The following is a 23,840-nucleotide window of genomic DNA, read 5'->3' on the forward strand; positions in this document are numbered from 1 at the left end:
GCCAGTGTTGGTTTATTACTACCAAAAGCAATGCTGTTCTGGAAAGGCAAGGACTGCAGTGTCTCGTATGATGCAATTGGACAGAACCTTAAGACGACATTTGCTCCCACCAAAGGGCATTCAGCAGAACAAGGACCAATCAATTCATCCAGCAATCATTTTCAGTGTCATCTAAGACTGGCAGGTAATAGCTTACGTGTGTGATTGTGACTCTCATGTGAGCATGAGATGGTCCACAACTGTGGGTAAAGGAACCTTCCTGTTCTCAATCTCTTGTTTTTAAAAAATATTTCATTCCTTATTCATGTGCGTATTTATTTATCATTTTACTCTTTCATTCATAAAAGTCTGCCAAGTGCTATTCAGGGAATTGGGGAAAGACGGCAAGCAATCCCCAATCCTACCAGCAAGGTGTTACAGACAGTGGGCATCTGAAAAACAACAGAGAAATGGACAAGGAGGTAACAGAATGGCAGGGAGTGAGAATCATTACGCAGAAAGACAATGGTAAAGAGACAGGAGGTGGAAGAGATGGAAGGTGCCTTTTCGGATGCGATGCTTGCTGGAGGATGGCATCCTGGGGAGGTGATGTTTGAGCAGTGGTCTGATTGAAGTGAGTCACGTGGGGATCTGGGACAAGGGGAGGTGGAGAGGGCTCCATCCTGGAACGTGTCTAAGGGGAGGTTCTGGAGAAAAATCCTCTTTCAAGCATGTGCAGTTTGTTGGAATATTCAGTGCTTTGGGATGGTAGGGGTGAAATCCCCATGTTCTTTTTGGCTCTTGTCCAGAGATGACTCTCAGGTCCTGCCCCGTGACCCATCTCAAAGCCAGCGCTGGGGCACTTCCCTGCTGTCAATCCCTCTTAACGCTCTGACTCTCTCTGACATCTCCTTATGCTGACCGCAGAGGAAAACTCTGCTTTTAATGGGCTCACGTGATAAGATTCGGCCCACTCTGATTGACTCCATTTTGATTAGCACAAAGCCAAGTGTTCAGTCATCTTAACCTCATCTGCAGAATTGCTTTTCTCATGTAACATAATCATGGGCAGATGTGATACCTCGTTTTATTCACTGTCCCCAGGATTTGAGTGGGAGATTTGGGAGAACTTTTTAGAATTCTACTTACCATGCCTCTTTTCAATTTAGTTCTGATTTGGTTCACCTGAATCTACAGAGGTTTTTTTAGTTTTATTGTGTTACTAGAATGTAACATGTTTCACTGTAAGAAAACTCCAAACTAAACACAGAAGCATATTTAAATAGGTTAAAAGTCTGTAATCTCACCTTTTAGAGAAACAAACCCTGAGGGTTTCCGCTGTGATTTGAAGGCAGGGTGCTTTTGTCCCAATTGTTTTTCTTTGTTTGTTTTTGTTTTTGTTTTGTTTTTCTGCTGAGCCTGGTAGCAGATGAAATCTAAAATTTAAACTCTTTTCTACTGCACAAAGTAGAGAGATTTGTTGACTACTGCTGCACCACTTGATATCCTAAATCTAAAGGACAGCGCAACATGCATATTTATAATATGCTACTTCATTCTCACCAGAAAATATTTTATTGGCAACATTATCCTACATTTCTAATAAATACAGTTCTGCATGCCAGTAATATACATAAAGTATTTATTTAAGAATTAACTCCAAAAACTCCAATTTACTAATCAAGATGATATACTGTAATTTCAAAGAATAGAAAACAAAGGAGATTTAGTGGGCAAGCCATTGTGGTCTTTAAATATTTTAAAAGCAGAAAAAGAATAAATTGTATTGTGTGGGTCTAGTACGTAAATCTAGGAATGAAAGATAGAAGTTGCAAGGAGTTGTATTTCAGTATACAGGAAGTTTTTTCTTTTCTTAAAAATAAAATTAAAATAGAGCTCCCTGAGCTCTGAAATAAAATAAAATTAAAATAGAGCTCCCTGAGTTGGAGCAGGCTGCTTAGGAAACCAGTTTCTCCTCAGTCGAAGTATTTTGACAGGAAAGTCTAAAGTCTATGTCAGAAGTGTTACCCAGCAGGTTTCAGCCAACCTTATCTGTAGAGTCAGATAGTAAATCTTCTTGGCTTTTGAGGCCATGCTGCCTCTGTAGCAACTTCTTAACTCTGCCATTGTAAGGAGAAAGCAGGCATAGACAGCAAGTGAATGAATGGCCATGGCTGTGTTTCAATAAAACTTTATTTACAAAAACAGGTGCAAAGCCAAATGTGGTCTGTGAACTGTGGTTTGTCAAGCCTGATATATTGCATTTCCTGAATTGGGTGAGAATAGGACCTAAACATCAAGCCAGTCCCTTCCACATCTAAGATTTCCGTGTTACGTGATTCTTTGGTAGGGTGTAGGAAGGTATAGATATCATTTGCTAAAGTATCGCTTTAGGAGGAGTTATCCATACCCATCCATTATTCACTGTGCCTGCAAGCAACTCGAATAAAAAAAAGTTCAGTTACATGAGGTTTCAACTACACGCCACCAAATAACTGGGAACGTTATAAGCGTTTTTTAAAATGGAAACCTGTGCATAAATTGTGTGACCCTAAAAGGAAATTAGGGTCCTTTCGAGTGCAGCATTTTTCTACCTTTTTTGATGTATCATTTACAAATAAAAATTATATATATCTACTGTGTACAACATAGTGTTTTGATATACAGGTACATTGTGAAATGATTACCATAGTCAAGCTAATTAACATGTCCATTATTTAACATAGTTATCATTTGTGTGTGTATGTGTGTGTGCTGAGAACCCATCAGATCTATTCTCTAGCGAAGTCCATGTATATGATACAGTATTATGAACTATAGTCACCATGTTTGCATTAGTCAGGGTTCTCTAGAAGGAAAGAACTAATAGGATAGATGTACATATAAAGGGGAGTTTATTAAAGAGTATTGACTCACACGATCACACGGTGAAGTCCCACAATAGTCCGCCTGCAGGCTGAGGAGCAAGGAAGCCAGTCCAAGTCCCAAAACCTCAAAAGCAAGAAAGTCGACAGTGCAGCCTTCAGTCTGTGGTTGAAGGTCCAAGAGCCCCTGGCAAACCACCAGTGTAACTCCAAGAGTCCAAAAGCTGAAGAACTTGGAGTACAATGTTCAAAGGCAGGAAACATCCAGCACAGGAGAAAGATGAGGGCCAGAAGACTTAGCCAGTCTAGTCCTTCCATGTTCCTCTGCCTGCTTTTATCCTAGCCCTGCTGGTGGCTGATTAGATGTTGCCTACCCAGATTGAGGGTGGGTCTGCCTCTCCCAGTCAACTGACTCAAATATTAATCTCCTTTGGCAACACCCTCACAGACACATCCAGGAACAATACTTTGCATCCTTCAATCCAGTCAAGCCGACACTCAATATTAACCATCACAAGTCCACCCCTTGTCTGCTTGAACCCACACGCATCTCCTGAAGTCATATATAATCTTCAAATAAAAACAATAATAAGATCATAATTATGTTAGGTAATACATAATACAGCCATCCTTCGTACAACCAGAAATGTACCAATCCCTAACCCAAATGCCATTACATAAAGTTAACATTTAAATGCTGATTTGAAGTAAATAAATCTTATGTCACACGATAAAGGAAAAAGAAAGGAAATAAAATGAAGATACTTCCTTAGTACAAGTGTATGCATACACAAACACATTCCTAACAAAATAAGGAGGAAATATGATAATTTCAGTCCTCATTTCTGCAGCTGATTACATGGGCATAGCTGGTATTGATGACTACCTTCTTCTACTACCCATTCTGTATTCCTTTTGCCTTCAGCAAGCATCTCAGCAGGTTGTGGTTTTTTACCTGGTGGAGTGACCCAAACATTCATTCCTAAGGGGTCTGGGCCCTATGTAGCACTGCCTGGATTGGACTGTTGTAGTTTCCCATTGACCTTAATCACAGGGCATGGTAATACTAAGAGTTGCCTGAAGGGATCTCCTGTATTCTTCGCATACTCTTCCTTACCTCCATTGTGGAGTAGTAGACTAACTTTATCTTGATAGTCCAGGTCAATCACCCCAGCCAACACTGCAACTCCCTTCTTAGCCTCTTGACTTAGAGGTAAAAGGAGCTCAAAGTGTCCAGGTGGCAATCTTAACTTCCAGTTTAGTGGAATCCTTGTTGTGTCTTCTGGTGGCAGCATTTTTCCCTCTGAAACTAACACCTCTAGGCAAGCAGAAAGTAATGTCTTGGGAACAGGAAGCAAAAATTTTGCTACTGGATCGCTAGGGGTGATGGTGAGTGGTGCCACTTCCACTTCTGCCCCTTGATTCCTAGACCTGTGAATCCTGGCTATGGGAGAAACAGTGCCATATATTGGACATTGATTCAGAGCATGCATAGCCTTCTGGAGAATTTTGCCCCAGCCATGCAAAGTATTGTCCCCTAGTTGGCATTGTAATTGTGACTTCAAGTGGACATTCCACTGTTCTATCGGTACAGCTGCTTCAGGATGATATGAAACAATGTCGTGCATTAGATCCTCCAACCTATTCACACTGCATAATTGAAACTTTGGACCCTTTGACCAAAACCACCCCATAGCTGGCATTCCCCACATGCTGGCTATCACCATTCTACTCTCTGTTGCCATGACTTTGACTTTTTTAGATGCTGCATGTAGTTGTAAGTGCCTCTCTTCAGATGATCATATGATTTTTATCCTTCATTTTGTGAATGTGGTATATAGCATTTATTGAGTTGCATATGTTGAACCATCCTTGCATCCCAGGCTCAGTTGATCATGATCCTTTTAATGTGTTGTTGAATTTAGTCTGGCTAATAATTTCTTCAGGATTTTTGGATCTATGTTCATCAGGAATATTGATCTATAATTTTAATTTTATTTTCTTGTGATGTCCTTGTTTGGCTCTGCTATCAAAGTAATGCTGGCCTCATTAAATGAGATTGGAAGTGTTTCCTCCTTTTCAATTATTTGAAAGAGTTTGAGAAGGATTGGTGTTAATTCTTCTTTAAATGTTTATAGACTTCACCAGTGAAGACATCAGGTCTTGAGCTTTTCTTAGTTGAGAGTTTTTATTTCTGATTCAATCTGCTTACTCATTATTAGCCTGTTCAGATTTTCTATTTCTTCCTGATTCAGTCTTGGTAGGTTGTATGTTCCTAGGAATTTGTCTATTTCTTCTGTGTTATTTAATTTGTTGATATACTGTTTTTCATAGTAGTCTCACAATTTTCTGTATTTCTGTGGTATCCATTGTAATGTTTCCTCCTTCATTTATAATTTTATTTGAGTTTTTTTTCTTTTTCTCCTAATTAGGCTAAAGATTTCTTGATTTATCTTTTTAAAAACAATAACAGTGTCATTGACCTTTTCTGTTGTTTTTCTAGTCTCTATTTCATTTATCTCTGCTCTGATCTTTATTATTTTCTTTCTTCCTCTGTCTTTGGACTTAGTTTTTTTTTTTTACTTTCTTATTGCTTCAGGTGTAAAGTTAGGATATTTCAGATCTTTCCATTTTCTTAAGGTAGGCATTTATCACTATAAATTTCCTTCTTAGAACTGCTTTTGCTGCATCCCATAAATTTTCAATGCCACAAATTTTGTTTCTCTTCATTTTCCTCAAGATATTTTTTGATTTTCCTTTTGATTTCTTCTTTGACTCATTGGTTGTTCAGGAGTATGTTAATTTTCACATATTTGTGAATTTTCCATTTTTCCTTCTGTTATTGAACTCTACTTTTATGTCATTATGGTTGGAAAAGATGCTTGATATGATTTCAGTCCTTAAATTTGTTAAGATGTTTTTCATGGCCTAACATATAACCTATCCTGGAGAATGTTCTATGTGCACTTAAAAAGAATGTGCATTCTGCTGCTTTTGGAAGGAACGTTCTGCACATGTCTGTTAGGTCTATTGGTTTATAGCATTTTGAAATCCACAGTTTCCTTTTTGATTTTCTGTCTAGGTGATCTATTCATTGTTGAAAGCATGTTGCTATTTATTTCTCCTTTAGTTATGTTAATATTTGCTTTATAGATTTAGATGCACTGATGTTGGGTACATATGTATTTACAATTGTTATATCCTCTTAATGAATTGACCCTTTTACCATTATATAATGACCTTCTGTGTCTCTTGTGACAGTATTTGACTTAAACTCTATCTCGTCTGTTATAAGGATAGCCACCTCTGCTTTCTTTTGGTTATCATGTGAATGCAATCTCTTTTTCACCCCTTCACTTCCAGCTTGTGTCTGTCCTTAAAGCTAAAGTTAGTCTCTTACAGGCAGCTTATAGTTAGATCTTGTTTTTTATTCAGTCATCCACTCTGTCTTTTGATTGGATAATTTAATACATTTGCATCTAAAGTAATTATTGGTAGGTAAAGGCCTACTACTATCATGTTGTTAATTGTTTTCTGATTGTTTTATAGCTCCTTTGTTGCTTCTTCTTGTCTCACTGTCTTCCTTTGTGACTTAATAACTTTTTTGGAGCAATTTGCTTTGCTTTGGTTCCTTTCTCTTTATGTTTTGTATATCTATTACAGACTTTCTTTGTGGTTATCATGAGGTTTACGTAAAATATTTCATAATTATAACCATCTATTTTAATCTGGTAACAACTTCGACTGCATTTAAAAATACTGTATTTTAACTTCTCCTCCTCCCACATTTTATTACTTGTGCCATAGTTTATATCTTTTGTATGTTGTGTATTCATTAGCAAATTGTTGTAGTTATAATTATTTGTTAATACTTTTGTTTTTTAACTTTTATACTAGAGTTAAAAGTGACTGTTGCACAATAACAGTATTGGAGTATTCTGTATTTGACTGTATAAGAATACCTTTAATAGATTTTTATTCTTTCATATGTTTTCATGTTAGTTAGTGTCCTTTTGTTAAAACTTGAGAATTCCCTTTAGCATTTTTTGTAAGGCAGGTTTAATGGTATTGAAATCCCACAGCTTCTATTTGTCTGGTGATATGATTTGGCTCTGAACTTCCACCCAAATCGCATTTCAAATTGCAATCTCCAGGTGTCAAAGGAGGGACCTGTTGGGAGATGATTGGATCATGAGGTGTTTTCTCCCATTATGTTCTCATGATACTGAGGGTGTTCTCATGAGATCTGATGGTTTAAAAGTGGCAGTTACCCCTGTGCACATGCTCTCTGTCTCTCTCCTGCTGCCTTGTGAAGAAGGTACCTGCTTCTCCTTCACCTTCCACCATAATTGTAAGTTTTCTGAGGCCTCCTCAGCCATGAGGAACTGTGAGTCATTTAGACCTCTTTCGTTTATAAATTACCCAGTCTCAGGTGATATCTTTTAGCAGTGTGAAAATAAACAATACAGATAATTGGTACTGGCAGGGTGAGGTACTGCTATAAAGATAACCTGAAAATGTGAAGGCAACTTTGAAACCAGGTAACAGGCAGAGGTTGGAACAGTTTGGAGGACTCAGAAGAAGATAGGAAGATGTGGGAAAGTTTGAAACTTCCTAGAGACTTGTTGAATGGTTTTGACCAAAATGCTGATAGTCATATTGGCAATGAAGCCCAGGCTGAGGTGGTCTCAGATGGAGACGAGGAACTATTGGGAACTGGAGCAAAGGTCATTCTTGCTATGTTTAGCAGAGACTGGCAGCATTTTGCCCCTGCCCTAGAGATCTGTGGAATTTTGAACTTGAGAGAGATGATTTAGGGTATCTGTCAATAAATTTCTAAGCAGAAAAGCATTCAAGATATAACCTGGCTTTTTCTGAAAGCATACAGTCAAGTCATATGCATTCACAAAGAGATGGTATGAAATTGGAATTTATGTTTAAAAGGGAAGCAAAGCATAAAAGTGTGGAAATTTTGCAGCCTGACCATGTGGTAGAAAAGAAAAACCAATTTTCCAAGGAGAAATTCAAGCCGGCTGCAGAAATTTACATAAGTAACCAGGAGCTGAATGTTAATTGCCAAACAATGGGGAAAATGTCTCCAGGGCATTTCAGAGGTCTTCAAGGCAGCCCCTCCCATTACAAGCCCAGAGGCCTAGGAGGGAAAAATGGTTTCATGGGCCCCGCTGCTCTGTGCAGCCTTGGGACTTGGTGCCCTGTGCCCCAGCCAGTCCAGCTCCAGCTGTGACTAAAAGGGTCCATAGCTCAGGCTGGTGCTTCAAGGGTGCAAGCCCCAAGCCTTGGTGGCTTCCATGTGCTCTTGGGCCTGCGAGTGCACAGAAAACAAGAGTTGAGCTTTGGGATCCTCTGCCTGGATTTCACAGGATGTGTGGAAACACCTGGCTGTCCAGGCAGAAGCCTGCTACAGGGACCCAGCCCTCATGGAGAACCTCTATTAGGGCAATGCAGAGGTGAAATGTGGGGTTGGAGCCCACACAGAGAGTCCCCACTGGAGCACTGCCCAGTGGAGCTGTGAAAAGAGTTCCCCCATCTTGCAGACCCCAGAATGGTAGATCCACTGACTGGAAAGTTGCAGGCACTCAGTGCCAGCCCATGAAGGCAGCCGTAGGGGCTGTACCCTGCAAAGCCACAGGGGCAGAGCTGCCCAAGGCCTTAACAGCCCACCCCTTGCATCAGCATGCCCTGGATTTGAGACAGGGGCTCAAAGGAGATTATTTTGGAGCTTTAAAATTTAATGACTTCCCTGCTAGGTTTTGCACGTGCTTGGGACCTGTGGCCCCTTTATTTTGGCCAATTTCTCCCATTTGGAATGGGAACATTTACCCAATTCCTGTACCCCCATTGTATTTTGGAAGTAACTAACTTGCTTTTTATTTTAAAGGCTCATTGAGGGAAGGGACTTGCCTTGTCTCAGACGAGACTTTGGACTTGGACTTTTGGGTTACTGTGGAATGAGTTAAGACTTTGGGGGACTGTTGGAAAGACATCATTGGTTTGAAATCTGAAAAGGACATGAGATTTGGGAAAGGCCAGGGGAAGAATGATATGGTTCGGCTCTGTGTCCCCACCCAAATCTCGTCTTGAATTGTAGTCCCCACATGGGATTACATGGGAGGGGCCTGGTGACAGGTGATTGGATCATGGGGGTGGTTTCCCCTGTGCTGTGATCTCATGATAGCAAGGGATTTAAAAGTGGCTGTTTCCCCCACACATACACACTCTCTCTCTCCTATCACCTTGTGAAGAAGGTGTCTGCTTCCCCTCTGCCTTCCATCATGATTATAAGTCTCCTGAGGCCTCCCCAGCCATGGGTAACTGTGAGCCAGTTAAACCTCTTTTGTTTATAAATTACCCAGTCTCAGGTAGTATCTTTACAGCAGTGTGAAACTGGACTAATACATCTGGGAAATTCTTTTTCTCTCCTTCCTTTCTGAAGGACAGCTTTGCCTGATATTATATTCTTGGTTGCCAGGTTTTGTACTTTCAATACTTTGAATATATCATCCCACTCTCTCTTGGCCTACATGATTTCTGCTGAGAAATCCACAGATAATCTTATGAAGCTTCCCTTGTATGTGAAGAATTGCTTTTCTCTTGCTTCTTTGAAAATTCTCTCTTTGTCATGGTGAGGATCTCTCTCTCTCTTTTTTTTTTTTTTTTTTTTTAGATGGAGTCTTGCTCTGTCGTCCAGGCTGGAGTGCAGTGGCGCTGTCTCGGCTCACTGCAAGCTCCACTTCCTGGGTTCACGCCATTCTCCTGTCTCAGCCTCTGGAGTAGCTGAGACTACAGGCGCCCACCACTACGCCTGGCTAATTTTTTTTTGTATTTTTAGTAGAGACGGGGTTTCACCATGTTAGCCAGGATGGTCTCGATCTCCTGACCTCATGATCCACCCATCTCGGCCTCCCAAAGTGCTGGGATTACAGACGTGAGCCACTGCGCCCAGCTGAGGATCTCTTTATATTTAATCTAATTGGAGTTCTTTTGAGCTTCATAAATCTGAATGTTTATTTCATTTATTTCTCCAAATTTTGAGAGTTTTCTATTCTTATTTTTTAAAATAACTTTCTGCAACTTTCTCTTTCTCTACTTCTTCTGGAACTCTTATAATGCACATTAGTTTTCTTTTTTTTTATTATTATTATACTTTAGGTTTTAGGGTACATGTGCACAATGTGCAGGTTTGTTACATATGTATCCATGTGCCATGTTGTTTTGCTGCACCCATTAACTCGTTATTTAGCATTAGGTATATCTCCTGATGCTGTCCCTCCCCCCTCCCCCCACCCCACAACAGTCCCTGGTGTGTGATGTTCCCCTTCCTGTGTCCATGTGTTCTCATTGTTCAATTCCCACCTATGAGTGAGAACATGCGGTGTTTGGTTTTTTTGTCCTTGCGATAGTTTACTGAGAATGATGTTTTCCAGTTTCATCCATGTCCCTACAAAGGACATGAACTCATCATTTTTTATGGCTGCATAGTATTCCATGGTGTATATGTGCCACATTTTCTTAATCCAGTCTATCGTTGTTGGACATTTGGGTTGGTTCCAAGTCTTTGCTATTGTGAATAGTGCCGCAATAAACATACGTGTGCATGTGTCTTTATAGCAGCATGATTTATAATCCTTTGGGTATATACCCAGTAATGGGATGGCTGGGTCAAATGGTATTTCTAGTTCTAGATCCCTGAGGAATCGCCACACTGACTTCCACAATGGTTGAACTAGTTTACAGTCCCACCAACAGTGTAAAAGTGTTCCTATTTCACCACATCCTCTCCAGCACCTGTTGTTTCCTGACTTTTTAGTTTTCTTAACAGTGTCCTATAAGTCTTGTCAGCTTTCTGCAATTTTTATCATTCCTTTTATTACTCTGACTCGGTAATTTCAAATGACCTGTATCTGAGCATGCTGATTCTTTCTCCTGCTCAATGTAGTCTGCTGCTGAAGCTGTTTGTGAATTTTTTCACTTCAGTCATTTTGTTCTTCAGCTCCAGAATTTCTGTTTGGTTCTTTTTTATGGTTCCTATCTATCTTTTTGTTGAACTTCTAATTTTGCTCATGTATTCTTTTCCTGATTTTGTTTACTGTCTATCCATATTGTTTTGTAGCTCATTGAGCTTTCTTAAGGCAATTGTTTTTAACTCTTTGTCATGCAGTATAGATCTCCATTTCTTTAGGGTCACCTCCTGCTGCTTTATTTCCTTCCTTTGGTGGTTTCTTGTTTCCCTGATTATTTGTGATCAATGTGGCCTTGCATTGAAGTAGGCACCTATTTCAGTCTTTACGTACTAGCTTCAGCAGAGAAAGCCATTCACTAGTCAGATTGACCAGAGATTGTGGGTGGACTGTCTGTTGGGGTCTATGCACAGGATTTCTGCTGGAGTTCTAAGGTGGGCAGGGCTGGATTCTGGGTTCATTCACTGTGGTTGTCTGTATTCTGTGCACAAGGACTGGTTTGAAGCATGGATCCTTGGGGGCTGACTTGGCACTGAAATGAGCCCTAAGCCTGAGTCTGCAGGGGCCAGCCTAACATAGGGATCACCTGGCACCTGAGTTCATGGGGATAGGCCTGTTCCTGAGTTTATTCAGGCTGTCCTAGGACCAAGGTCCACTGGGGTGAGCCCAGCATCTGGGTCCACATGGCCCAGCGTGGATCAAGATCTCTGGAGGCTGACCTGGTGCTGGATCTGCAGGGGATGGCCTGGATTCTAGGCCCATGGGTACCAACTTGGAGCCTTCGGTTGCTGGGGCTAATGTGGAGGCTAGAGTCTTGGGGGCCAGGCTAGAGCTGGAACAGGCCTGAAGTCTAGGTCTTCTGTGGCCATCTTGGAGTCTGAAGCCCCAGGGGCTGACCTGGTCTGGGGTGAGCATGGGGCTAAGGCCACAGAGGCCAGTCTGGTCTGTGGCAGGCCTGAATCCTGGTGCTGGGGTTTACTGGAGTGGGCTTGGTGCTTGGGATCTGTGGTGAAGTTGGGCGCTATCTTAACTGCCCCTCCTCCATGCAAGAGGGTATCTCTCTCCATACTGTGCTGCCCAGGCTTGAAGGTGGGGTGACATTGGTAATGTGAAATTGCCCTTCCTGTACACTTCAATGTGTCTTTTCTTATTTCTGTGCTGCAACCAGGTAGTATAACCTCTCACCTGATTCCTTAGCTCTAGTGAAGTTATTTTCGTGCATAGTTACTTGTTCAAATTGATGTTTTTGCAAGGGATGAGCGCTAGAAACTCCTGTTCTGACAAACTCCTATTCCTATTCTTGCTGACATCACTCCCTGAAATAGTTAATATACTTAACAGCTGAACACGGATAGGATGTTCATGGAATATGTTGACAGGACAAAAAGTTGAAACTGTTGGCAGAAACCCAAAGTCAATATTGAAGCCAAGCAAAATATTGCCTGCAGTGCCACATTAGAACAGCTTGAAGACCGTTCATTTTTAAGTGACAAGAGACTCACCTCCAAGAAGCAATTGTTTTCAGGTAGCAAATTTCTATTATTCTGATTGTTTCCAAATAAACTATAATTTTTAAAGTATAATTTTTTACTTTATGAGAAAATTAGTCATTTATATTCTAATTTCCTGAGGAGAGAGAGTATAGATAATGTTCCTTTATGTGGAAATATTTAAATGTAAGATGATTTTAAATCAGAAAGAATATTTGATTGATTTAAAATTTTTAAATGGGCTTTAATATTTTCAGAGGTTTTCTTTACTTAGGGATTTTTGGACTGACATTATTGCCATTATTTATTAATTTTATTTTTGCCAAATCAAGAGGTTTCATAATTGTTTACTCTCTCTCTACCAATTCCCTTTCCAACATTAGTAGCCACAGAGTTGGCCAATCAACAATAAACACAACAGTAGTCTGGAGGTCTCAATTTGTGTCTTGGGAAGCATTATAAATTTTCCAACTCTCTAGACACAAATGTACAAAAAAAACCCTTGTTTTCTATACCAGTAATTGTGTGCTTTGTCTTGCAATTCAGACATTTACAAAAAAATCTAAATCACCTTAAATTAAGATTTATGTTAAATGTGGTCTAAAACCAGCAGAGTTATGTATTGTTTTCTTTTTTAGAATGATTTTATTCAAGCAAGCAACTTATTTCATTTCCTTGTTTGCTACAGTTTCCTGTGGTAAGTGAATTATCTATAAAACATGGAATTCAGGCTAAGACAGGAGTAGCCCAGCAAGTGGCACCACCCCTGGAGAAAGCTATTGAACATAAAGCTTCGGGGATGGAGATAGTTCCTGATGATTCAGGACACGTGTCTATCTAATGTTTCAGAACAAGGACCACTTGCCAGATATATTGCTCTAGACATAGGTTGCAGACCAGAGGAAGGAGCTCAGAAGTAGGAATGTGTTGGGACTTGTGTTAACAAAAACTTCTGTTCGCAGATGACATTCTGCAAAGCAAAACTCGAAACAAAAAAATAGTCCTCTATTTTGATTATCAACATTAAAAAATTAAACTTTATCTGAAAATTCAAAAGAATGCTAGGCATTTTACAGTGTCTAGGTCCAATCCAAGTATCTGTTAGGTACACGATACATAGTTTTACTCTGGACCGCTAGGGAACCATTTCAAAAATGAAGGTACCTGGTTTAAATTTAACTTAGCAAACCAGGCATTTGGATAGTTCTAGGTAAATAGCTTTCAACACCAGATTTCGATCTCATTTCTCTATTAATTTCATTAATTTTTGGAGAATAAAAATGATTCTGGACATTTCATTAATCATTGTAGAGGGATTTTTCTCTGTGTCCCCACAAGGCATGATTCTGGGTCTATGGTGACTTAACAGGGCCACACAACAATGAGTATTTAACTTTCCTCTCAGATGTATGGCTACAATAAACATCCATAGGTAAGGTTTACATTCATAAAGAGACTTTTTTTTCCAGGAGAAAAGGCTTTTATTCCCCCTAAATCACAACTCCCCTGTGTCTGTCCCTCAACCCTGATTGCTCTTCTAAACCGTAGTTTACAAACCCATGTGCAAAGCCACTGAGAGCTGAGAAGGAGCATAAGCCAGAGACACTGGGAACCACGGCCAACTCCAGGGGATTTTTCGTTTTTTTCTTTTTTTTTGGCAAAATAAATCATGATTATGGCTAGGAAAATTAGGGATGTAAATAGGCAAAAAATTAGAAACTACATATTGAATGTAGGCCCCAAATTCAGAAACAGTCATCGTTAAACATCTTTTGTTTAGTCTTTCAGATATTTTTCTACATATGCCTATTTGCGCATTTCACAAAAAAGAGTTATTAACTATGGACACTCTTTGACTTGCATTTTCCACTTACAGCTATCTTTTGGTGCAAATAAGTAATATTTTTTGGAGCTTGCTATTCTTGTCTTTTTATGGTATTTTTGTGTGCACATTCTTATGCACTTATTCAGTTATTTCTGTAGAATACATTTTTTAAAATAAAAATACTAGATTCAAAGGTATGAATATTTTTGAAGGTTTTATGGTGTGGCATCATGAAATTATCTTTCAGAAAGGTTACTCCATAGTTGACTTTTTCTGCCAGGTAATAAGAGTGCTCATTTACCCCACTAAGGCCAACTCCAACAGGCTTCTGTTGCTTTGCATCCTGACATATTTATCTTTCTGGAAACAGAGTCCTAATTTATTTCTGCAGAGCTACTGCCTCTCAGTTTTGGTCCATGTGGTTCTGGTGACTCTGATTCTTCTGCTGAACCAGGAAGTGCACACATCCTCCTGGCTGCAGTGACCCAATCAGAGCCAACGTCTTGCAACGAAGCTTTTGTTTAGACATCTAGAAATAAGACTCTTACTTTTTTCTTTTTCCAATTTGACTTGAAACAGAAGAGAATACAGAGGCCTGAGTTGTTGGTGCTATTTTGCTACTACATGGAGCTTGAGAGTAATGGTAACACCACGACTGGAGCTAGCAGAAGGAGACATATCGTCCACTGATGCTATCAGTTGAGCACAATGTCCAGTTACTTTTTAAGCCAGATTCACCGTGGGCTTTTTGGGTCCTGAACCAATAGATTTCATTTGTTTTCAAGTCACTTTGTACTAGGTTTTCTGTCGTTTGCAATCAAAACCAGTATACAAACACTGGTTATTTAATTTTTTGTTTTTTGCTAATCTCATGGATAAAATGGCTTCTAGTTGTTTTAACTTGCCTATATTGTGATTCCTCCCATTTTCATATACTTATCACTTCTATTTCTTTTGTAAATTATCTTTTCATATTTGTCATCTAATTCTTTAAAATTAGAGTACTTTTCTTCTCATTATTGTTTATGGAATTGTTAAGCCTGAATAACCTGCCCAAAGTCCATGGACATGGGGGCCCATGTAAAAGCTTTGAAAGCCACCATCATTATGAGATAAATTCTATAATAGTACTTTACATATGCTCCAAAATACAGCACAGACACAGCTGTCATTGTCATGATCATCATTATCATCATGATCACCAACTTATGAGGATAAGCAAGAACACCTACTAGAAGTTTCTTTCCATTCAGCAACAAAGTTGGTGTCTTTCTGGTCACTCCCTTCCCTGACTGTCACATGGCAGTTCACAGAGGCTCAGTTGCAGAATGAGAAGCTCTGGACCAGGACCTGCCATTGTGTGCATCCTTGCTTGTGAACTGGGGGCTGGAAGAGGAGTGACTGCTTGATAATTATGAGTCAGTCAAAACCACCAACTGTCTGAAAAAAATAGGCCTTTTTGTAACTAGTATTGTCAGTAAACCAACTCCTCCATGTTTTGTGCATATGTGAAATCTAGGCAATACACTTGTATTCCCAAAAGCTTCCTTGAAGAGATCTGTGCTCTTTCCAAATATAAACCTTACCCAAGAGGTGGTCATCTTGGCCACACCTCTGAGAGGGAGAGAAGCAGTCTTGCTGTGTTGGATGGTCATAATGGGGCTCAGGGCCAGAATCCCCAGGGGGTAGGATAGTGCAGAGAAGATGGCAGTCTCCAGTGCTTAATAAAATGCACGTGGTCTAAGCTGCCCATTCCCTCAAGGGCAATAAAAATAGGTACTATTTAAATTGAAGAGTAACTACTGCCCCAGGGAATGGCCAGGTTGTCATTGGAATAGCCATGGTTAATGGTCAGTTGATGACTGAAATGAATGTGCTACCTGAACAGGAAAGCTTATGAAGCACACTTTGAACAGAGTCTTTCCAGGTAAATCCCAATTTACAAATTAAAGCCAGTAAAGACACCTAATTCTCTATTATGTGGGGTGCAGTGTATTCTAGAGCTGGGAATAATTCCAAACAGCAAATAGTTCAAAATTTATGTTCAATTTAGCATATGCATGTATTTGTTTAAACTGTCTTAAAAATGAGTAAAAAATATTGTCAGTTTGCTTGAATCATACTGAGATGAGGAATAATATTTAGCATTGCATGCTAAAAAAGGACACAGGATTGGGAGTCAGGGCTGGATGACTGTCACAGGACTTTGACTAACTGTGTGGATCTTGGGCAAGTGTGCCCTGAGATTCAGTTATTTAACTTTCTTTTAAAAAACATAATCCAGATGCAGATAATAAAGCCTGCCTCTAACTTCCCTTACAGAATTGTGAGAAGTTGGTGGAGGTGTTTGTTACAAAAGTGTTTTGAAAATAGAGCAAATATTATTCTTTTTAAGGCATGATATTTTCATAGCATGTCAGGCAGCAGGGAAAACCTAAGTTAGGATTTTATTTTATTGTGGGGAATTTATGTGCAAAATTATTGTGCAATTTAATGAAAATAAGCCAATTTTTTATATAGAAGTACCCAGAAAATTAAATAACACTATACATTGTTCAAATAGTTGCCTTGATGTATTTTATTTTCTCAGCATAATTAGTTATATTATACAGGTCTTTGAGTAGTCAGTGGGAGAAGTTAAGAAAGCAGATATCTTTTTATTAAAATTATTATTTGAATTATCCCAAATTAATTTTAATGGTTCTATCCCAGGATGTCTGACTCAACTATATGAAAACACCTTCTTCAGAGGTGGAGATGTAGCTTCCATGTACACCCCAAACACCCAGCACTGCCAGATGATGTGCACTTTCCACCCGAGGTGTTTGCTATTCAGTTTTCTTCCAGCAAGTTCAATCGATGACATGGAGAAAAGGTAAAAGTTGGTATTTCATTATTGGAGAAGGCATTTTCAAAACTGAATCAGTTTTATGCAAAAAGGTGTAGTATAACTGAGAGTTGTTTCTCAAACGGGGTTCAAGGACCAGCCTCAGCAAAATCCCTTCAAGTGGTTCTTCGAAACGCAGATTCCTAGGCCACAACCCAGATGTGCTGAACCAAAGTTTCTTGGGACTAGAAATCTACATTTTAAACAATCACTGTGTTTATTTAAAGTAGTAGAAGCTAGTCATTTTCTATTCAAAGCCTCAAAATGCTTGAATATCACTAGGCTAAGAGACTGTCTCAAGAAAAAGTCTAACAGGTGAACATTACATCTGAATGAAGAAACAGAATTAACTGTGTGACCCATGATCACATTAGTGGATAGCACAGTCTGAAGAAAATAACATAAGACAAGCATTTTGCTGAGAATATAATTGAGAAAGATCTAGAACTTGTGATTTTGGGACAGGACAGATCTAAATGGTGCCTAAAGTGAGCCAGTTTGGGCACCTACAGCATGATGCTATGTATGGTATGTGTGTGTGTATGTGTGCTTGTGCTTGTGTGAATATGTATTAACTGGAAATTTGTAAAAGTATTGGAAAAACAGTACTTACAAATTTTTTTTTGAGATGGAGTCTCGCTTTGTAGCCCAGGCTGGAGTGCAGTGGCATGATCTCGGCTCACTGCAACTTCCACCTCCCAGGTTCAAACGATTCTCCTGCCTCAGACTCCCAAGTAGCTGGGATTACAGGCACGCACCACCACGTCTAGCTAATTTTTGTATTTTTAGTAGAGACGGGGTTTCACCACATTGGCCAGGCTGGCCTTGAACTCCTGACCTTGTGATCTGCCTGCCTCCACCTCCTAATGTGCTGGGATTACAGGCGTGAGCCACCGCACTCAGCCGTAATTACAATTTTTATTAGGTCAGAGAGATGCTTATTAATCATGAGCCACAGTTTTCATCTTAATGTTTTTTCATTTTGATTAATATCTAGAATAAGGTTTTCTTTGTTGTTCCCATTTCCATATTCATAACTGTTTTCTCATCTTCACTGTATGTGAGTTTATGAACTAGAAATTGGACAGTCATTCTCTGATCCTACATGTTAAACTTGTAGAGAAAACCCAGATTGTATGTGAGGATCATCATATTAAAAGTAGAGGTAGGTTCTAGAATTCTTATAAATAATGAAATTAACATGAAGGTTGACATTGAAGACAGAGGGAAGTCTTCCATTAAGTACAGACTACAAGGAGTTAATAAGCAAGATGAACACGATATACAGATCCAGCTCTTATCACTAAGTTAACTTTTTAAGTAAATGAAAGTACTTGCAAAAATAATTACCAATCGAGGACATAGTTGCCTGAAAGTTTAAGAACACAGGAAAAATCATTAATGCTTTAATATGGTTGACTTCCTGTACTTAAAAAATGACAGTGTAAAGAAAACGCAATGCTGAAGTTAGATATTATGGGGATGTTATAAAATTACCTCTAAGAGTGTCCTTTCCAGCAAGTATTGGGGAAGCTATATTATTTTCCTTGTTCCTGGTTTTATTTGTTAGTGTATAGAAAATGCTAGACATTTCCTCAATGTATGTTTATTTTTCTACTTTCTAAGTAAAGCTACTTTTAAAACAGGTTTGGTTGCTTCTTGAAGGATAGTGTTACAGGAACCCTGCCAAAAGTACGTCGAACAGGTGCAATTTCTGGACATTCCTTAAAGCAATGTGGTCATCAAATAAGTGGTAAGTTGTGAATTTCTTAGCTACATTTGAGTTAATATTGGATCTCCCTTAGAACAGCTTTTGCTCAAAGTTCGTACTGCCACAGCCTTTTGGAAGGCATCACTCATAAAGATAGGAGATGGGGCAGTATTCTGGACACAAAAGAGGGACCCATATTCATCTGGACACTTCTATTGTCTTTATCAATCAACACATACTTAATGAGCCTCTATTATTTATGAGGTTAGCACTCAAGTGTAAGATTTACAGAAAATGAATCCAAATAATCGTGTCTCCTTGTTTCCAGATACGAATTGTTAAGAAAACACTAGGTAACATCTCTCTCAGGTTCACTTGAGGGTAATTTTTATATCAGTGATTCTCAACCAGCAGTGATTTTGTATCTTCCATTAGGGGACATTTAACAATGTCCGGAGACATTTTTGGTGGCTACAACTAGGGAGGATGCTATTAGCATTTACTAAGTAGAGGCCAGAATGTTTGAATGCTGCCCAACATTCTACAGGACACAGGGCAGTCGTCCACAGCAAATAATTTTCTGGCCCAAAATGTCAACAGTGCTGACATCAAGAAACTGTGATATACCATTAGGCCCAAATTGAAGAGCTGAATTCTGCAGATCTTGTTAAGAATAATACTTCTTAAAGGAAACTTGAGGACTAGGATGCTAGAGAACTTTGATTCTAACATCTGAAGCTACTGATGTCTTGGGAAACAGTTTCCAACACTATCCTAATAAATTTAAGACAAATGAACTATTTCTCAAACATGACTGGGACTGATCAGAAAGTGAAAAGTGCTGAAAAGATTCAACTGATGGGTTGTCAGAATCTTAAAATAACTGTGCCGTTATTCTACATATGACTATATATCATTACTATTTTATTTTCATTATGCACAATTAATTTTGTAGGTTCAAATTTCAGATGTTTTTAAATTTGTCATCCTTTCCTCCCTCACTGATACCACCCCTTCACTACATACACACTTTGAGCCTGCTGTTTGCATTTTAACCAGTTATCAAAGGACGGCAATGCCTTCCTTATAAATCTGGGCCTGACTTAGCCAGTATAATAGGTGTAGTCTACCTGAGGTGGAGTACATTTCCTATTTTAAAAGATCAATTTGTATGTTAATCTAATTTGGTATAAGTTACTCGAGTAAGTGCTATTTCCGATTGTTGTATCTTGTAGCGAAATTTAAAGAAAAAGTAATATTGTGCCTTTCTCAATATTCCTGTTATTGTTAACGTATTCTAAAACTCAGTGTTACTCACTTAGCTTGCTTTTAATGTTTTTTCCTAACTTCATCATCTTAAAGTGAAAAATTGTTCCCAAGTACATAAAATCTCTACACTCGAGAACAATTCTAGTCAAAAGCATTTAGAGCTTTCATATGAACACTTAAAAAGTTTTTATTTGTAAGAGTCCCATCCCAACTCTTAGCCTATTCTTTTCTCACATGCAGAAAAATAGGAAAGAGACTTCATTTCCACAATCTTCAAATTCCTGTGTTTAAGAACCACAGTGAATAATCCACCTCCCTGCCCAACTCAACATACTGTCGTATAGTTTTCCTGACAGTTTGTATATTTTCTGTCTTTCCCACCCTTAAATTTAGTTTTATGACTTCAACCATACTTCTTAGGAGTGGAAAGTTATCTATAGTAGATTATGGTTTATTCCACATAATCTTGGGGAATAAAACTTTAAAAAAGTATACAGTTTATACTTCTGGTTACATTACTTCCTTAACCAAAAGTCTAACCAAGAAATTTGAATCTTTTTCAAAAAAAGAGCCTAATTTTGCTTCACTGTCTGTGAAAAGAATTATCTGTATCTTTTGCATGTAAGACAAATCTCAATGAAAAGGGTGCTTAAATAGAAGTTAACACTATTTTAAAGCAAGAATGAAAGTGGTTTCACCATGTGTAAACAACAACTTTCCACATTTTGTAATGATTGATCCAGATGCAATTTGTAATCAGACAGGAGAAGTCGAAAGCAGAGAAATAACACTGGGAGATAGAGAACCTCCTTCATTCAATGCAAAAGGTCAAAGGCACATCAGTTTCTTTAATAATGCAAACCTCAGCACACATTATCAGTGTCCTCATTATTATTGCCATGTTTATTTCCCACGGCTCACTGATAATTTCAATGTGAAATTTGCCTGCATTGCTGCATGCATCGTGCAGTTTAAGAAGTGAAGTAACCCAATTTCAAAGCTAGTGCTTTAGGGAAAATACTGGATTGTATTTACTTCAAGCAGAGTTCGATAATTTATGGACACAATAAAAATTTTAAATCCCTTAATTAATATAGCAGTTGCCAAAACTGGGCTATTATCCTTCTAAACTACCAGCCCACATGGTGGTGGGTATCTAGTCTACCTCTAGAAAGAAAATGGACTGTATTTGCTCCATGTGTTTTTCTTGTACAGCTTGCCACCGAGACATTTATAAAGGAATTGATATGAGAGGAGTCAATTTTAATGTATCGAAGGTTAGCAGTGTTGAAGAATGCCAAAAAAGGTGCACCAATAACATTCGCTGCCAATTCTTTTCATATGCCACGCAAACATTTCACAATGCAGAGTACCGGTGAGTACAGTTGAAGGTGTTTGTTCTTTGTATTGGTGCCTCCAGGATTTCACTGTGTTCTTCATAACCTCTTTTGTTCCCAAACTAAAAAGCAAACAGGGCTTTTACTCCTAGCCATTTTCCTCATTTACTTACTCTATTTTATGTATGTATGTATGTATGTATTTATTTATTTATTTATTGAGATGGAGTCTCGCTCTGTCGCCCAGGCTAGAGTGCAGTGGCGCAATCTCAACTCACTGCAACCTCCGCTTCCCGGGTTCAAGCAATTCTCCTGCCTCAGCCTCCCGAGTAGCTGGGATTACAGGCGTCCGCCACCATGCCTTGCTAATTTTTGTATTTTTAGTAGAGACGGAGTTTTACTATGTTGGTCAGGCTGGTCTCAAACTCCTGATCTCGTGATCCACCCATCTCGGCCTCCCAAAGCACTGGGATTACAGGCATGAGCCACCACGCCTTGCCCTTCATTTTTTAATCAACTAATTCATTTAATTTCATTTGTTTCTCTACTCTTTTCCCCTGGCATGTAATTGTACCGCATCTTCAAAGCCTGGCATCCTCTTCTCCTACTTCTCCAAAGCTGATTCTTTCAGGTCTTTCCTCAAATACCATCCCCTCCAAAAGGCCATTTCTGAGCATTCTCTTTTAAGTCACACTCAGCTCTGTTTATTTCATTCATAGAGCTAATCACAATTTGATATTAACTTGTGATTTTTTTTTCCTTATTTTTAAATCTTATTTTTATTTGCATAGATGTATGGGGTACAAGTGTCATTTTGTTACTTTGATGTATTTTACAGTGGTAAAGTCTGGGCTTTTGGTATATCCATCACTGGAGTCAAGTACATTGTACCCACTAAGCAATTTTTCATTACCCACCACCTTCCCACCTCTCTATCACCTTCCCAGTCTCTACTGTCCATCACTCCACGCTCTACTCACTTTTGGTGTCATTTTTCCTGAAGTCATTTTCTGAAAGTCTGTGTCATTTTTCGCTTTCCTGAAGCGAATTTTGGTGTCATTTTTCCTGAAGTTCCGTTTGCCCCACACATAGGCCTTGCTTACAGAATGAGGGTTTAGCATCACGGTGTCTCCCACCTCATTCTCACCCTAACTCTCCCTTTACCCCTTTGCGAGGGGAAGGATGTCCATTTGATTAATAATGCAAACCCCTAACCCACTCATTATCAGGGTCTTTGTTTTTCCACTGTCCATCTGAATACTAACTGTTACCTGCACTGCTCCCTGCACCTCAAAGTGCAGGAAGCAAAGTAACCTCTTTTCTTCCCGTTCAGGAACAATTGCGTATTAAAGTACAGTCCCGGAGGAACACCTACCGCTATAAAGGTGCTGAGTAACGTGGAATCTGGATTCTCACTGAAGCCCTGTGCCCTTTCAGAAATTGGTAATTGTAGGACTACTTCACTTTGTGATTGTAGTAGGCAGAATAAGAGCCCCCAGAGACGTCCCTGTGCTGAGCCCTGGGACCTGCGCGTGTGTTCCCATAGCTGGCAATTAAGCGTTTCTGTCAATGGGATTCAGTTAAGGGCTTTGATGGATGGGGAGTTTACTCTGGATTTTCTGGATGGGCCCAATGTACTCACAGGGTTGAGTGCTCACAAGGCTAATAAGAAAAAGAGAGAGGCAGAAGGGTCAGAGCCAGAGAGGTTTGAAGGTGTTACACTGCTGGCTTTGAAGATGAAGGTCCATGAGCCAAGGAATGCAGGTGGCCTCTAGAAGTTGAAAAGGGTGAGGAAACAGTTTCCCTGTGGAGCGTCCTGGAGGAACAAGCCCTGCTGATGTCTTGATTTTAGCCCAGTAAGACCGAGTCTCTAGAACGGTAAGATAATGAATTTGTGTTGTTTTTAACTACTAAGTTTGTGGTTATGCCCCTAGAGCAGCAGTTATAGGAAACTAGCACAGTGATATTGTTATAGTTATAGGTACAGTGATATTGTTATAGTTATAGGTACAGTGATATTGTTATAGTTATAGGTACAGTGATATTGTTATAGTTATAGGCACTGATATTGTTATAGTTATAGGTACGGTGATATTGTTATAGTTAGAGGTACAGTACCAAAACTGTAAGGTCATTCCTTGGTTGTGTCGCTATCTAGTGAAATGACTCTACCGGGGTAGGGAAATAAAACTCTGTTGTTTCACACAAAAAGGTAATTTCAATGGAATTATCCAGAAAAGTGCCATGACATTCCACCTCATGTAGCATATCAGGATGTTAATGACAAGATGTTACTAAAAGCAAATCCCTTACGGCCAGTTCTCTGCAGTACTGGGTGCTGGCTCTGTGCCTGGCCCTGTACTGGGTGCTGGGCTAGGATTTCCCTGTGGAAGACTGGGAAGGTTGGTTACAAGGTGTCTATTTTCCTGTCTCCTCTTTGCGACAGCACACCTTCTCCATGGTGTGTGCCAGGTTCATGTGCACTGGTGATTTAATTTT

At 39.3% G+C, this 23,840-nt stretch overlaps 1 protein-coding gene across 5 annotated transcripts in view; it reads left to right on the top strand.

Annotated features, from left to right (window-relative positions):
• The first annotated feature begins 19 nt into the window (after nucleotides 1-19).
• The window catches only part of KLKB1 (kallikrein B1), a 35,972-nt gene continuing 12,151 nt past the window's right edge, over nucleotides 20-23,840 (top strand). Inside the window, exons 1-7 of one of the 5 annotated variants that reach the window (XM_058436994.1) lie at nucleotides 10,499-12,347; nucleotides 12,951-13,009; nucleotides 14,717-14,835; nucleotides 16,850-17,012; nucleotides 18,671-18,777; nucleotides 21,220-21,379; nucleotides 22,675-22,784. In XM_058436994.1, the coding sequence (XP_058292977.1) occupies nucleotides 14,778-14,835; nucleotides 16,850-17,012; nucleotides 18,671-18,777; nucleotides 21,220-21,379; nucleotides 22,675-22,784 (598 nt within the window). In that variant the 5' untranslated portion in view covers nucleotides 10,499-12,347; nucleotides 12,951-13,009; nucleotides 14,717-14,777. Of the gene's footprint in view, nucleotides 185-10,497; nucleotides 12,348-12,950; nucleotides 13,010-13,721; nucleotides 13,745-14,716; nucleotides 14,836-16,849; nucleotides 17,013-18,159; nucleotides 18,190-18,670; nucleotides 18,778-21,219; nucleotides 21,380-22,674; nucleotides 22,785-23,840 lie in introns of those variants that run through there. The other 4 variants (XM_032149056.2, XM_032149055.2, XM_032149059.2 and 1 more) reach the window with 4 other exon arrangements.

The sequence above is a fragment of the Hylobates moloch genome, unplaced genomic scaffold, assembly GCF_009828535.3.
Source record: "Hylobates moloch isolate HMO894 unplaced genomic scaffold, HMol_V3 SCAFFOLD_3, whole genome shotgun sequence".
NCBI lineage: Eukaryota > Metazoa > Chordata > Mammalia > Primates > Hylobatidae > Hylobates > Hylobates moloch.